The sequence below is a fragment of the Lottia gigantea genome (assembly GCF_000327385.1).
Source record: "Lottia gigantea unplaced genomic scaffold LOTGIsca_95, whole genome shotgun sequence".
NCBI classification, from domain to species: Eukaryota; Metazoa; Mollusca; class Gastropoda; family Lottiidae; genus Lottia; species Lottia gigantea.
The window spans coordinates 717,390-734,980 of NW_008711088.1; the positions used below are offsets into that span (position 1 = coordinate 717,390).

The 17,591-nt window shown below is 35.5% G+C and overlaps 1 protein-coding gene across 1 annotated transcript; it reads right to left on the minus strand.

The window, feature by feature from the left end:
• Positions 1 to 191: 191 nt before the first annotated feature.
• LOTGIDRAFT_237110 (hypothetical protein) lies at positions 192 to 16,194 on the minus strand (the record flags this gene model as incomplete). Its single annotated transcript, XM_009068878.1, has 16 exons — positions 192 to 1,308; positions 1,899 to 2,015; positions 2,206 to 2,391; positions 3,060 to 3,183; positions 3,542 to 3,666; positions 3,901 to 4,343; positions 5,106 to 5,142; positions 5,230 to 5,272; positions 9,442 to 9,926; positions 10,327 to 10,443; positions 10,876 to 11,061; positions 12,535 to 12,658; positions 13,041 to 13,165; positions 13,394 to 13,836; positions 14,603 to 14,639; positions 16,168 to 16,194. The coding sequence occupies 16 exons, from the start codon at positions 16,192 to 16,194 to the stop codon at positions 820 to 822; spliced, it is 3,108 nt and encodes a 1,035-aa protein (XP_009067126.1). The 3' UTR covers positions 192 to 819.
• Between the last annotated feature and the right edge of the window lie 1,397 nt (positions 16,195 to 17,591).

Here is a 17,591-nt window from a genome sequence, read left to right on the forward strand (position 1 = left end):
TGCCGTGAATTTTGTTCTCTATATGCTTAGTGTACTTCGGAAGTAGCGCATGGATGCCTTTGATATGAATCCATGTGCTTGTGTCATTGAAGCATACAGTCATCGCTTAAAGAGACAGGTGCGCCATTTATTTCCGGGAGTTGATTTGAGTCTTGAATGCATGTAGACATAGACTTGAAATAAATGAAAATAATTACTAGCTATTTTATTTTACAATGACTAGATGTAACACAGACAGAAAAGATAAGAAAATAAACAAAAAAGAACCTGTCCACAGACAATATAAATAGGTTCGAAATAGGTTTTTCTAGTTTGTGTATCATCAGTAGGCTATCTGTAACACAAAGTTTGTAGCTACCTTTATCGCCAAAAGGCCTACGATTCCGAACCAACTTCTGCAAGTGGTTCCTTAGTTGAAATGGTCATTACGTTATAGTTTAGCTTAATTGGTATTTGTATTTGTGACGTCATAAGCTGGTAAATTTTGCACAATTTCAGGAACCACATAGAATGGGGCGGGTAAAAGAATCCATTAGTGTTCCCTAGATATGAACATAACCTTGAAAAGTTCTTATGAATTCTTTCCAATTTAGCTTCTGTCGCTGTAGAAAATTAAATCCATAAGTGATCCCCATATATACATACAAAGATTAGAAAAAACCCCCTTTTGAATCCATTTCTGTTAAGTTATGGAACTGAGTTATTCGACTCAACGTATTGAAGACGTATTGTCCCAGAGTCTACATCTCTCACTGTTACAAGACTTTTATCAAAGTCATCTTTATACAAATCTTTCTACTTCTCCGAATCTTTGAACACTTACAGAAATAATGCTATCAACACAGCGATTAGGCCTAAACCGGAAGTGGTGGTTGTTACGCCGCCATTTTTACCGTCGTCTGCTGATACCGATCCTTTGTCGTCTACCAAATTCTCGCTTTGATCATTTCCGTATTTAGAATCGGGGTTACTATCCGGTCGGTTGTTATTTTCAAAAGGTGGTTGAGTGGGTACAATTTCCCATTCTGGTTTGGTTGATGGTTGTTTTGTTGTAGATGGTACGATGACGTCATTTCCTGTTGGCCTATCTGTCGATGTCGTTGTTGGTTCTGTAGTCGTAGACGTACTTGTAGTTGTAGTTGTTGTAGAAGGTTGTAACTCGATCTCTGGGAAATGTTTGGCTACTGCTTGATGAATTGATTTTAATAGCGGAAATTTTCCCTGTTTACAAAACGCTCCTTTAAAATCATCTAGATCGAAAGACCAAATCATGACACCACCAAGGTTCTGTTCAACCATCCAATCCACCTGTCAATATACAAATATCAAGGCTTCATCTTGACAACTTAAACTGGGCAGCTCAATAAATAGCCTTATACGACAGAGGCTCCCTTTTTCAAAAACCTTGGCATATAAAATACATGAGCATAGCAAACTTGCCATAGAAAGTGGCTTAGGAGTTCATAAGTGACACCACCGCAATTATAATAAGTGTTAGATGGTGATGAGAACATAGTCTTGTAGAGTTCACGAAGGCTATGATAACACCATAACAGTTTAAGAAGTATATTTGAATGATGATACAGTTTTACAACATATTTTAGTAATGACAAACATTATATAATCGACATACGATGAAGCTTACTCGACAAACGAACAACATGCCTTGACTAACATGGCGGCTTCGCTATCCCATCATGCACTTGATCGGACCTACAGAACAGGAGCGAAAGAGTGTGCACATAGACTAAAGAGTGTGCACATAGACTTACTAACCCACAGTCTCATGAAAGCACTGGCCTAGGTCACAATAATGAATAAAAAGAGCTAGCAACGCCGGAGTAGTTAGGCTTATTTCAACGAAGCTGTTGATCTTGTGGGAAAATTAGGGACTATACCTTTTCAGTAACACTACGGTTATTATCATATCCGACCCACTTGTTGTTTATATAGGCGTAGGGTGATTTCTGTACAGGGTCCCATTCATAAGTAGCATTCTCAAAAACTTCACAGATCTGGAATAGAAAGATCATAGTTTGGTTTAGCTAGTATTATAAAGAGTTAACTCCCTTCTTATATTATTGCTATACCAGTTACTTATCCGCTTTTCCATGTTAGCTTATTATCAGCCCATTACTGAGAACACGCCGTTGACGTAGTTCCTTACAAAACCAATGGACGTTTTCCCAACGATCTGCTGCTTACCTCATAATAAGACAGTTGGCCTTTCATGTGTCTGTACGGACCTTTATCAGCTGGTCCTACCACCTCGGCACCAACAGAATAATCTGTATCATTAGTCAGGATGTAGGCCACACCATACCCTGCTATTCCAACTGTTAACTTCTGTCTGTCAGCACCGTTTACAATCCACTGGTTTACAGTCCATTCCTAAAATAATAATGATAATGATGATAATGATAATGATAATGATGATAATGATGATGATGATGATGATAATGATGATGATCATGATGATGATAATGATGATGATAATGATAATGATGATAATGATGATAATGATGATAATAATGATGATGATGATAATGATAATGATGATAATGATGATGATGATGATGATGATAATGATAATGATGATAATGATGATGATGATGATGATGATGATAATGATGATAATGATGATAATAATGATGATGATGATAATGATAATGATGATAATGATGATGATGATGATGATGACCTATTCAATGGTCTACTTTTGGTGATTGTAAAGATGTTTTCTAAAAAATTTATGTGTATCAGGGACAAGATTTGAACAACATTTAGAAGTGGAGAGTAGATATAACAAAAAACACAAGGGGTATATTATGGTATAACTCACTTCTTTAATAACAAAGCACATTACGTTTCAACACAATTTACACGCGTAGTGTAGTAGTGGAAACATGTACAGGGACACTGATAGCATCAATTTACACCATTCTAATTTTAAATCAGATGTCTGTGGTTCCTGTAATTCCACTAAAACTAAGTTATGACGTCACTATCGCAAAAGACTGTAGATATTATTGGAAGTAGGATTAGACTTTACAACTTACCACATTCATAGAAGGTGAGAATCTGGGGTCTGATTTTCTACCATACAGCGGACTGTTAAAACCAGCTATTTTATTCCAACCTCCGAAAAAATCATACGCCATTAGATTAATAAAATCAACTTCTCTAAAATAATAAAACGTTTGAATTAAGATAACTGAGTCTTAATAATATTATAGCAAATGAAATGAATGGAGTTTTACGTCCTACTATAGCACAATGATGGCTCAATGAATTGGAGGCTTGCTCGCTAATCTAGCAGTCCGAAATTCAATACTGGCACAGTGGTGGTGCCATTCTCCCGGTACAAATACTGGGTGAAGGGAAAGGGGGACACCTTCAAAGTTGAGAGGGTACGTCCACTACTGTCCTGTCATAGGTTTTTGGAGCACCATCCGATGTCAGTTATACAGATCTGAAAGCATGTAGATGTTCTGTTGAGACAACCGACATGGCATTATCTCAAATCCACAAGAATTCTTACCTGAACACGTTCTCTACTTCGAATCCTTTCTCTCGTTTTTCAGAACTGGCAGGTCCTGCTATAGATATCAATAATCTCGGTTTACCAGACTGACTTGCTTCTTCAGCAAACTGAAGGCGTAGATCCTGGAAAATTCAAATTCATCGTGTGGGTGCACTTCCGGTCAAACAATTGCAAAGCGGAAGTGGGGTGGTGTTTTTTAAATTTATGGGCAAGATTAGATTTAAAATTCTGAAAGCATACGACTATTCTTATTTTTGTTTGATGTAACCAAATAAATGACGTCAAGGTTTCAACACTTTAACCAAGTGAGCTACAGTTCGTCCCCATTACATATTTTAATCCAGTAAAATACTTACATGCAGTAATAAAGTATAATTCCGTTTGGTTCCCAGAGGATCTCCTGGATATTCCCAGTCTAAATCTAATCCGTCAAAATTCCACCGTCTTAGATATTCCACTGCATTTATAGAGAACAGCCTTCTGGATTGAGCATCACTGACAGCTTTAGCGAATCCTAAACTTTGTTGTAACCAACCGCCCACAGATAACAAAGTTTTTAACTCCGGGTATTCTAGTTTAAATTCGTTAAATTTCTCATAACGTGGTTTTGATCCGTTCACACCCACGTCGTCCGGTCTGGTCGGAGAGAGTTCTAACGTGCTCGTGTTGATGTTAGCGAAGGCGTAGATTAAATGTGAACAGTATTGGGGGTCGATGTCTTTGATACAGAAATGTGCCGCCGGTTCCAATAGATCACATGACCAGTTAGTAAAATAACACACACGGCGGAAGGCTTGAGCTGAAAAAAAGTACAAAATACGAATTTTTGAGCGAAAAATAAAAATTTCTAAACGAAAAATAAAAATTTCAAAACAAAAAATAAGAATTTCAGAGCGAAAACTAAGTTATCAGAGCTAAATATAAGAATTTCAGAGCGAAATATAAGAATCCCAAAGCGAAATATAAGAATCCCAGAGCAAAAAATAAAAATTCCAAAACGAAAAATAAGAATCCCAGAGCAAAAAATAAAAATTCCAAAACGAAAATTTAAGAATCCCAGAGCAAAAAATAAAAATTCCAAAACGAAAAATAAGAATCCCAGAGCGAAATATAAGAATTTCAGAGCGAAAAATAAGAATTTCAGAGAGAAAAATAAGAATTTCAGAACGAAATATAATAATTTTAGAGCGAAATATAAGAATATCAGAGCGAAATATAAGAATATCAGAGCGAAATATAAGAATATCAGAGCAAAATATAAGAATTTCAGAGCAAAAAATAAGAATTTCAAAACGAAAAATAAAAATTTCAGAGCGAAAAATAAGAATTTCAGAGCGAAAAATAAGATTATCAGAGCGAAATATAAGAATTTCAGAGCGAAAAATAAGAATTTCAGAGCAAAAAATAAGAATTTCAACACGAAAAATAAAAATTTCAAAACGAAAAATAAGAATTTCAGAGCGAAAAATAAGAATTTCAGAGCGAAAAATAAGAATCCCAGAGGGAAATATAAGAATTTCAGAGAGAAAAATAAGAATTCCAGAAATAACGATGGACTTACCAGATAACAAGAAGAGAGTTATGATACAGGTAGAAACCTGAAAACAACCAGGTTTTAACATAATAACTTTCTATTTACTCTCTGAAACATAAAAAATAGATATCAGATGATTCTAAACTATAACCATTTCCCCAGTGTTGATAAACTTTAACTCGACATCGTCTCGTCTGAAAACACACAAATAAACAACATTCAAATCTTTAGTAAACACTATATTATGTGGACCGGGCGTTAAATAGGCTGCTAGTTATCTTCTAAAATCAGTAGAAACTTGACAATGAATCACGACTTAAATCATAGCGACTGGTTGAACCAAGTCACGGGACCACGCCTTAAGGAGACACCTAAAAAGAAGATACAGAATTTAAAGTAATCTACCAAACTAAGTATCTAATAGGTTAACACAATATAACCTACCATAAGCAACGTATTTTATTTATTCTTTAGGTCAGGGGAAAATGTTTTTGATTTATGAGCTTAAATCCTGAATTTACCGAATACAACCAATCATAGTCATCGATTACACGTACAGTCATATTGTTTACAGACTGTCTGTCAAGGGCACTGATTGTTTGTATTCGTTTGCGGATGATTTGATTAATATTCGAAATGTTTCTTTACACCTGTCGATTCACGACGAACTCGAAAAGTATAGGTTTAGTCAATTCCATTCAGGATGATTCATTATTTTAACATTTTCATCAAATTAAATTTCCAGGATGTCAATGTTTACTCTGCGATATTAATATCAAAATGTTTACTCTGCGATATTAATATCAAAATGTTTACTCTGCGATATTAATATCAAAATGTTTACTCTGCGATATTAATATCAAAATGTTTTCTCTGCGATATTAATATCAAAATGTTTACTCTGCGATATTAATATCAGAATGTTTACTCTGCGATATTAATATCAAAATGTTTACTCTGCGATATTAATATCAAAATGTTTTCTCTGCGATATTAATATCAAAATGTTTACTCTGCGATATTAATATCAAAATGTTTACTCTGCGATATTAATATCAACACGTTTACATCCATCGATTCGTGATTTGACGAAAAATATAGGATTAGTTAGATCCATATGGATGAAACATTCTTCTACGGTTTTAATCGATTTAAAGTTGTAAGATTCCAATGTTTATGGGGATAGAAACCTGGGTTAATTCAGTTCTCTATCGGAAGAGTCACGTGTCAACTCTTTATTACATGTTTTCAATAGTTCATATTCTTGAATTAAATATACACTGTTTAAAATATATTGTTTATCTCTGTATGGATGCCGGGAGCCGCGGTGGCTCAGTGAGTTAGACGCTTGCTCGCTAACCTGAAGGTCCAGGGTTCAATCCTAGTATAGGTAGAGATAATACCTTCGGATTTTTCAACCCGGTTTCCCCCTTGTCAGTGATGTAGGTAAGAGAGGCTGACATGGAAAAGGTGTCTAGTCATTCGGATGGGACAATAAACCGAGGTCCTGTGTACTACAGGCTGTGCACGTTAAAGATCCCCGGACAGTTGGAAATCGAAAAAGAGCAGGCTAATGCCGCTGTTCTGGCAAAATTTCCGTCATGGCACACTGCATGGTGTTGCCCGTCTTCATTAGCCCACATGATGCAGAAGAGTTCATTTCATTTTCTGTATGGATGCCAACTGTGGAATATTACACACAAATCGCTTCCTAACTTTCTATGTGCTTGGCGCAAATGTGTGAGAAGAATATGGAATATCCCCAGTCGTACTCATAACAGATTCCTATCTTTAATATATTGTAATTATGTCAATATTGATGTACAAATTCAAAAAAGTTTATTGAATTATTTGAATAATGAGAATGTATGTACTAGTTTATGATGTAAATTAGATATTAATGGCAGTAAGTTAAATACATACAACAATATTAATTTAATATATAATAAATATGATATATGTAAATATTATTCAAATAAATACTGAATTCCTTAAAACGAAATATTTGATAAAAGTACGGAAAACTGCGCCTAAGGGGCTCCGTAAAATAAAGTTTTAACGCATGTGTACTCAAATTTAATAGAAAATTTTTATATCTAAAGATATTATGTTGGGATTAGTAAGTTTTTATCACACCTTATATTAAAATAAAGTTCGCACTAAGTTCAAATTTAGATAACAAGTATAGAAAGTAAAGAAAGGAGTATATCTATAAATAGTGTTCTAATTTATCTATTATTCTACCTACTTCTCAATATCATCTAGAGATTATACGTATAGAAATATCTTCAAATACCTGAACTGTGATATATAGGACTTGCTCATAAATACACGATATATCAAGATTCAATAAGGTTTATATTACGTTCAAAAAGTGTTGTATTTTGAAATTTGAGTTCATTGTATATTTGAAATAATGATGATAATATAAAATGTTAGAAGTCGTAGTTAGAAGACATATATTAAAGATGGGTTCCCTTATTTTCATTTATGAAAATGCTAATATTTATATGAATAGAAAGTAGATGTGTTCTAATGACTTGGAAAAATACCAGTTTGTCTCAAATATCCATAATTAATTCATAATTAACTAAATTAGAAGAGAATTACCAGCAGAATTCCTATGAGTGACCAATCAAGAAAGGTTAAAAAGTCTGTTTTTGTTTATCCAGACTGAACATACATGGACATTTATGATTGGTTAAACTCTTAATTATATGCAATAAGAACATAATGATATGATTAAGAATACATGATAATTCATTAGAAACACCAATTAATCGAATAGTTTGCTTAATTTGACACTAAAAAATAAGGAAACCCATCTTTAATGATGATATTCTGAAGTTGTATTTTTGTTATATTATAGATTGTTATGTAATCTGTTTTTCTATGAATGATATTAATCATGTCTTTCTTCGTCTGAAAGAATTAACAAGTTATCAGACAATTTATATTTGAATAATTTCATATTGGTGTAAATAATTTGGTGAATGTATTTATAATGGTAATATTCGGATTTTGATATTAAAGGTTGATTCGTAGATCGTAAAAAAGATTAAGTTCAAATTGAAATGAAATTAAAGGGATACTACGTCTTAGAATGAACATAAAATTTTAATTTTGCTCAAATTTGGTCAATAAGAGTATATATTCATCAGTAGATATACCTGGTGTAATAACTATACATTAAAATCTTAATAATTGGCAAAGTTTGTTTGTATACACCGGAAGATGATTGTTTCCTGTTTTAGCGTTGATTACCCAGACTCTTTTTTCTCAAACTGAACGGACTTGTCGCTTGCTCACTTTTTAAAAAAATTCTGATTATAGTTTTATTGTCGCTTTTTCAAACTTGATAAAGTGTGGGATGTATACTTATTTTACCAATGGTCACTATTAAACACAAATATTAGCCACAGGACGAGTGTATTCTAAGACGTAGTATCCCTTTAAGGAGTCTAGATTATGTCTATTGTATGACAAATATATAACTTCAAACAGTTTTGTTTATTATTTGTGTAGTTTTTTTCTGTTATTCCACGTGACCTGATAATAAATTTACTCTTTTCAAATATATTTTTATATCGTATTATTTATAGACGTATGTAATTCAGAAATAACGCATGGATGCCTTCGTGTAATTGAAGCACACCGCCACCCCTTAAAGGGACAGGTGCGCCAAATTTGAGTCTTGAATGCATGTAGATATAGACTTGAAATAAATGAAAATAATTTCTATTTTATTTTACAATGACTAGATGTAACACAGACAGAAAAGATAAGAAAATAAACAAAAAAGAACCTGTCCACAGACAATATAAATTACAAGATACAATATTTACATCAGATATCAAAAAGGAAAAAAAGGGGTCGTCATACGGGATTCGAAATAGGTTTTTTCTAGTTTGTGTATCATCAGTAGGCTATCTGTAACACACAGTTTGTAGCTACCTTTATCGCCAAAAGGCCTACGATTCCAAACCAACGTCTGCAAGTGGTTCCTTAGTTGAAATGGTCATTACGTTATAGTTTAGCTTAGTTGGTATTTGTATTTGTGACGTCATAAGCTTGTCAATTTTTGGAATTTCAGGAACCGCAGAGAATGGGGCGGGTAAAAGGAATCCATTAGTGTTCGTTATGAATGCCTTTCATATTTAGCTTTGATGGCGATAGAAAATTGAATCTACAAAGGCTAGAAAACTTTTTGAATCCATTTCTGTTAAGTTATGGAACTGAGTTATTCGACTCAACGTATTGAAGACGTATTGTCCCAGAGTCTACATCTCTCACTGTTACAAGACTGTTATCAAAGTCATCTTTATACAAATCTTTCTACTTCTCCGAATCTTTGAACACTTACAGAAATAATGCTATCAACACAGCGATTAGGCCTAAACCGGAAGTGGTGGTTGTTACGCCGCCATTTTTACCGTCGTCTGCTGATACCGATCCTTTGTCGTCTACCAAATTCTCGCTTTGATCATTTCCGTATTTAGAATCGGGGTTACTATCCGGTCGGTTGTTATTTTCAAAAGGTGGTTGAGTGGGTACAATTTCCCATTCTGGTTTGGTTGATGGTTGTTTTGTTGAAGATGGTACGATGACGTCATTTCCTGTTGGCTTATCTGTCGATGTCGTTGTTGGTTCTGTAGTCGTAGACGTACCTGTAGTTGTAGTTGTTGTAGAAGGTTGTAACTCGATCTCTGGGAAATGTTTGGCTACAGCTTGATGAATTGATTTTAATAGCGGAAATTTTCCCTGTTTACAAAACGTTCCTTTAAAATCATCTAGATCGAAAGACCAAATCATGACACCACCTAGGTTCTGTTCAACCATCCAATCCACCTGTCAATATACAAATATCAAGGCTTCATCTTGACAACTTAAACTGGGCAGCTCAATAAATAGCCTTATATGGTAGAGGCTCCCTTTTTCAAAAACCTTGGCATGTAAAATACATAAGCATAGCAAACTTGCCATAGAAAGTGGCTTATGAAAAGCACTGGCCTAAGTCAGAATAATAAATGATAAGAGCTAGCATTGCCGGACAGTGGCGAGCCAGCTTTACGTCGGAGAGAGGACGAGATATCTAAAATTGCCTGAATCTATAACCCAGTTATGAGATTTTTGCCCGAAAAACTTGCTTTCGGGGTTGCGAGTGAGGGTGGCTGCCCCTTCTGCCACCGGAGTAGTTAGGCTTATTTCAATGAAGCTGTTGATCTTGTGGGAAAATCAGGGACTATACCTTTTCAGTAACACTACGGTTATTATCATATCCGACCCACTTGTTGTTTATATAGGCGTAGGGTGATTTCTGTACCGGGTCCCATTCATAAGTAGCATTCTCAAAAACTTCACAGATCTGGAATAGAAAGATCATAGTTTGGTTTAGCTAGTATTATAAAGAGTTAACTCCCTTCTTATATTATTGCTATACCAGTTACTTATCTGCTTTCTCTATTTATAACTGTCGAGAGATCTTTGACAGTCTGTAGCACACAGGGCCTCGGTTTATTGTCTCATTCGAACGACTAGACACTTTTTCCATATCAGCCCAAGAGACAAGGGATCTTTAACGCAAATAGCCTGTAGGCCCCAGTTTTTGTCCCATCCGAATGTTTGGACGCTTTTCCATGTCAGCTCATCACTGAGCACATGCCGTTGACGTAGTTCCTTACAAAACCAACGTACGTTTTCCCAACGATCTAGGCCACCCAATGACTGTACATTTGTGAGAATCAACCCTCCCCAAAATCAAAACCAAGGGACCTTTGCTCTACGATCTGCTGCTTACCTCATAATAAGACAGTTGGCCTTTCATGTGTCTGTACGGACCTTTATCAGCTGGTCCTACCACCTCGGCACCAACAGAATAATCTGTATCATTAGTCAGAATGTAGGCCACACCATACCCTGCTATTCCAACTGTTAACTTCTGTCTATCAGCACCGTTTACAATCCACTGGTTTACAGTCCATTCCTGAAATAATAATGATGATGATGATAATGATAATGATGATAATGATGATGATGATGATGATGATGATAATGATGATGATAATGATAATGATGATGATAAACCATTCTAATTAGCATCAATTTACATCATTCTAATTTTCAATCAGACGTCTGTAGTTCTTGTTAAAGAGATTGTAAAGAGGTTTTCTAAATTTTTTATGTGTATCAGGGACACTGATAGCATCAATTTACATCATTCTAATTTTCAATCAGATGTCTGTAGTTCTTGTTAAAGAGATTGTAAAGAGATTTTCTAAATTTTTATATGTATCAGAGACACTGATAGCATCAATTTACACCATTCTAATTTTCAATCAGACGTCTGTGGTTCTTGTTAAAGAGATTGTAAAGAGGTTTTCTAAACTTTTTATGTGTATCAGGGACACTGATAGCATCAATTTACATCATTCTAATTTTCAATCAGATGTCTGTAGATCTTGTTAAATAGATTGTAAAGAGGTTTTCTAAATTTTTTATGTGTATCAGAGACACTGATAACATCAATTTACATCATTCTAATTTTCAATCAGATGTCTGTGGTTCTTGTTAAAGAGATTGTAAAGAGGTTTTCTAAAATTTTTATGTGTATCAGAGACACTGATAGCATCAATTTACATCATTCTAATTTTCAATCAGATGTCTGTGGTTCTTGTTAAAGAGATTGTAAAGAGGTTTTCTAAAATTTTTATGTGTATCAGAGACACTGATAGCATCAATTTACATCATTCTAATTTTCAATCAGACGTCTGTGGTTCTTGTTAAAGAGATTGTAAAGAGGTTTTCTTAACTTTTTTTATGTGTATCAGAGACACTGATAGCATCAATTTACATCATTCTAATTTTCAATCAGACGTCTGTGGTTCTTGTTAAAGAGATTGTCAAGAGGTTTTCTAAAATTTTTATGTGTATCAGGGACACTGATAGCATCAATTTACATCATTCTAATTTTCAATCAGATGTCTGTGGTTCTTGTTAAAGAGATTGTAAAGAGGTTTTCTAAATTTTTTATGTGTATCAGGGACACTGATAGCATCAATTTACATCATTCTAATTTTCAATCAGATGTCTGTAGTTCTTGTTAAAGAGATTGTAAAGAGATTTTCTAAATTTTTATATGTATCAGAGACACTGATAGCATCAATTTACACCATTCTAATTTTCAATCAGACGTCTGTGGTTCTTGTTAAAGAGATTGTAAAGAGGTTTTCTAAACTTTTTATGTGTATCAGGGACACTGATAGCATCAATTTACATCATTCTAATTTTCAATCAGATGTCTGTAGATCTTGTTAAATAGATTGTAAAGACGTCTGTGGTTCCTGCAATTCCACGAAAACTAAGTGTTTTATGACGTCACTATCGCAAAAGACTGTAGATATTATTAGAAGTAGGATTAGACGAGCCCAGATTCAAACTGTAAAACTCTAGGACTTACCACATTCATAGAAGGTGAGAATCTGGGGTCTGATTTTCTACCATACAGCGGACTGTTAAAACCAGCTATTTTATTCCAACCTCCGAAAAAATCATACGCCATTAGATTAATAAAATCAACTTCTCTAAAATAATAAAACGTTTGAATTAAGATAACTGAGTCTTAATAATATTATAGCAAATGAAATGAATGGAGTTTTACGTCCTACTATAGCAAGGGAAGTAAATCTTGTGCATTCAAATCTTGCTGAATTCGCCAGAGCCTTGGTGGCTCAATGAGTTGATTACTTGCTTGCTAAACTAGCAGTCCAATAATCTGTACTGAGCACAGTGGCGGTGCCAACCTCCCGAGACTGGGGTACAATTAGGGGGTGAGAGGGGGTCACTTTTCGAGGCTGAGAGGATACCCTCACCCAATGGCGCCGCCATTGACCTGTCATAGGTCTGAAAGCATGTAGATGTTCGGATGATACCGACATGGCATTATTCCAATTCCACAATTGTTACCTAGCAACGTTCTCTACTTGGAATCCTTTCTCTCGTTTTTCAGGACTGACAGGTGCTGCTATAGATATCAATAGTCTCGGTTTACCAGACTGACTTGCTTCTTCAGAAAACTGTAGGCGTAGATCCTGAAGAATTCAAAGTTATAATATATGGGTGCACTTCCGGTAAAATAAATGCAAAAGCGGAAGTGTGTGAAGGGTGGTCGTTGACCGAACGTTTCTAACGCATATATATTTCTGAAAGCACACCATTATTTTGACATAACCAATCAAATGACGTCAAGGTTTCAACACTTTAACCAAGTGAGCTACAGTTCGTCCCCATTACATATTTTAATCCAGTAAAATACTTACATGCAGTAATAAAGTATAATTCCGTTTGGTTCCCAGAGGATCTCCAGGATATTCCCAGTCTAAATCTAATCCGTCAAAATTCCACCGTCTTAGATATTCCACAGTATTGATAGAGAACAACCTTCTGGATTGAGCGTCACTGACAGCTTTAGCGAATCCTAAACTTTGTTGTAACGAACCGCCCACAGATAACAAAGTTTTTAACTCCGGGTATGCTAGTTTAAATTCGTTAAATTTCTCATAACGTGGTTTTGATCCGTTCACACCCACGTCGTCCGGTCTGGTCGGAGAGAGTTCTAACGTGCTCGTGTTGATGTTAGCGAAGGCGTAGATTAAATGTGAACAGTATTGGGGGTCGATGTCTTTGATACAGAAATGTGCCGCCGGTTCCAATAGATCACATGACCAGTTAGTAAAATAACACACACGGCGGAAGGCTTGAGCTGAAAAAATGAAATGATTGGAGTTTTACTTCTCTGCACCTTATGGGCTAATGAAGATGAGCAACGCCATACAGTGTGCAATGAGGGAAATTTTGCCAGGACAGCAGTATTAGGCTGCTCTTTTTCTGTACCACACAGGGCCTCGGTTTATTGTCCCAAACGACAGGGGGAAAAACTGGGTTGAAAAATCTGAAGGTATGATCTCGACCAATGCTGGGATTGAACCCTGGACCACCAGGTTATCGAGCAAGCATCTGACTCACTGAGCCATCACTGACAGGGGGAAACTGGGTTGAAAAATCTGAGGGTATGATCTCGACCAATGCTGGTATTGAACCCAGGACCACCAGGTTATCGAGCAAGCATCTGACTCACTGACAGGGGGAAACTGGGTTGAAAAATCTGAAGGTATGATCTCGACCAATGCTGGGATTGAACCCTGGACCACCAGGTTAGCGAGCAAGCATCTGACTCACTGACAGGGGGAAACTGGGTTGAAAAATCTGAGGGTATGATCTCGACCAATGCTGGGATTGAACCCTGGACCACCAGGTTAGCGAGCAAGCATCTAACTCACTGACAAGGGGAAACTGGGTTGAAAAATCTGAAGGTATTATCGTGACCTATGCTGGAATTGAGCCCTGGACCTTCAGGTTAGCGAGCAAGCGTCTTACTCACTGAGCCACCGCGACTCCAATTAACTGAAAAGGGGTACAATGAACAATTTTAGAGGGAAATAAGATTTCAGAAATAACAATGGACTTACCAGATAACAAGAAGAGAGTTATGATACAGGTAGAAACCTGAAAACAACCAGGTTTTAACATAATAACTTTCTATTTACTCTCTGAAACATAGAAATATAGATTGGGGTTATCGGCGAAATTATACATCACAATGTCAAGCTATTACTAACTTCGTCTTATACCTTGACTGTAATAGTCACCTTTCTTGTATCACATCTTCACAATGTCAAGCTATTACAAACTTCGTCTTATACCTTGACTGTAATAGTCACCTTTCTTGTATCACATCTTCACAACGTCAAGCTATTATGAACTTCGTCTTATACCTTGACTGTAATAACCACTCTTCTTGTATCACATAATGCAGCAATTTGATTGGATTGTACTCCAGCGAATACAGCTAATCAGAGCCCTCGACAGAAAGATTATAAACCATTCTGATGTACGTGTAATCGAGGGCTGTGATTGGCTGTATTCGGTTACGTACAATCCAGTCAAATCTCTGCATTAACAAACTTCCATGATACAAGAAATGTGGCTATTACAGTCAAGGTATTAGACACAGTTCGTTATAATTTGATATTGTGAAGATGTAACTATTAGGGTATGTTATAAACAGTCGTCGCGAGATTTATCAAACAAGTTAGAATATTATTAAGAGCCTAGTAGAATAAACAGAACGACTAGTTTTATAGACTAGCGAGATATCTTACAGTATCGTATCAAGTCGGGTTTTAAATGTTATTAAAGTTAGATACGTCGTATAAAACATCTCATTCACGTCGTGGCGTCGCCAGTCTCTCGAGGCTGGAGGTACAAATTGGCGGGGGTGTAAGGCGGGGCGAACTGACTCAAATGATGGGACAACTATCGGCAGCTCTGGGGAAGCACTATATGCTCCAATGGAGCGCCTGGAAGGGTTTTTCCCCCAGAAAGTTTTTGAGAAATAGAATTTTGAATGCAATTTGGGGTTTCAAATGAAACGATTTCAAAAGTGATTATTTGTCCAATCAGAATTCGTAAGAACGAAGTGGCCATATATTACAAAAAATGAAAATGTTACGGGATATCAAAATGTCTCAGTTGGCAAAGATGATTCGTCATACCCCCCACGAGGTTCAACTTTATCTGTTAATGATATTTAAACCCCTGTATAACATTACGTGAAATTTTAAATCAATATTCTCACTTTCCTGGTGTTATTGTTCGCGTTTTTTCTTTCTTTTGTTCATTGATGTCTTTGCCAATTTCAACTTAACACGAATGAGAAAAAACTAGCGACATGTTATTTTAAAGATGGGATTATCCGTTTATCGGTCGTGATGACATACGGTGTACTGGGGTCACGGTCAAACGTTTGTCATACGTTTGTACAAATCGTAACTGTAACGGTTGAAAGATAACATGGTTACAATGTAAATTATATTCATCTCGTCATGTTGATGTATCTGGAGGTTTAACAAAATACTCTTTTTCAATTGAAGTTTAAAGTGACAGGTTCGCCTTCCGTTTGACAAATCATACTTAAGTCTCAGAAACAGGAATTTTTAAGCTAAGCTAATCAGTAATAGTGTTCACAACCCACCGTTGAAATTTGAGTCTTCAAATCCATGTGTGTCCAGAATTATCTCCGTTTAGAAGTTAAAATGACGACTCGTCTTTTCTTGAGACTCTGCCATATATAGAAATAAACAAGTTGAATTTGAAAGAATTATGCGATTTTAATGCAGTTCTAGTTTTCCAACCATTGCCCTCAAAAATCGATGGAATGGGAGGTGGTGGGTTTGTTTAACGCCCGGGGTACTTAGTCACCGTCTGTGAACTGCCGTTCCACTGTTTCTAAATAACAAAACATACGATGTATCTATAAGATTGATGTTACTAAGTTACTGTCCTGTTTTCAACTCAAACACTCCACAAGACCATCTAATACTTTAAGCTCCATAGTTTCAACTGTAAATAGTAGAAACCAAGCGGAGATCGACCACATTTTGACTCATAGTCCGTATACAAATTAATAGTAATCTTTGTTTTAGTGAATACACACTCGTATAAGTACCCTGGACATGAATTCGACTCTCGTGTTCTTACAAACAGTCTCCTTGCATCTTTTAAAATGGCTATCATTTCATTTCACCCCTAAATATTTAATTATATCACAAATTCCCAAAAAGGGGAAACCAATTAAAACTATATTATTGTCCTGTTATTTATCGGCTTACTGCCTTCTTCAGAAACACCCAAAATAGATCTCATCATATCTTATTCCGTTATTTTACTAACTATTTAAAGTTTAGAATAAATAGATAAATATTTAGTTTAAAAAACATCATTGCCTTGCTGAAAATATACTCATTTCCGTAATTACATAATTATAATTTACGATAAGAAAACACGTCTAGAATTCACACCTGGTAAACATTAAGAAAGGGATATTCCATTACAGTGACGTGAATAATTTTGGACCATACCACTTTGTAATAGGGGGTGTTTATAATGCATGTGCTTATTGAAACTATACAGTATACAGCTATAGGAATACAATAACCCCCTTATTAAGAAATGGTATGGTCTCACTCTAGTAGGAAATTACATCATAGAAGAATTCCCTAAAACAAGCGCGGTTTTTATAAATTGTGAAAACTTGGAAGTTTTTGTGGTTTATAATGAATTTGGAATTAGTGAAATGTGTCTAGGAGAATATTTAGAAACGTTGTGATGTTCTAGTCGTAATGGTAAGTTTATTATATTGAGTATTTTTCAGGGCAGCGTGTTTTGGAGGTTTTTCAAAAAACTGTTCATTTTGCCACAACAATACACTGTAAAAATTGTTCTGGATTTTTTACACGATAATTACTGGCAGGAATTTTGTCACGACGAACCTGTGAAATAACACAAGGAGTATTTTACTTTATTAGTTTTACCTGTAAAACTTCACTAATTTTGTAAATGTCTTCCTTTATGGCAAATAATATGTTTGTGTACAAACAAGGGAAATTCGTTAAGCAC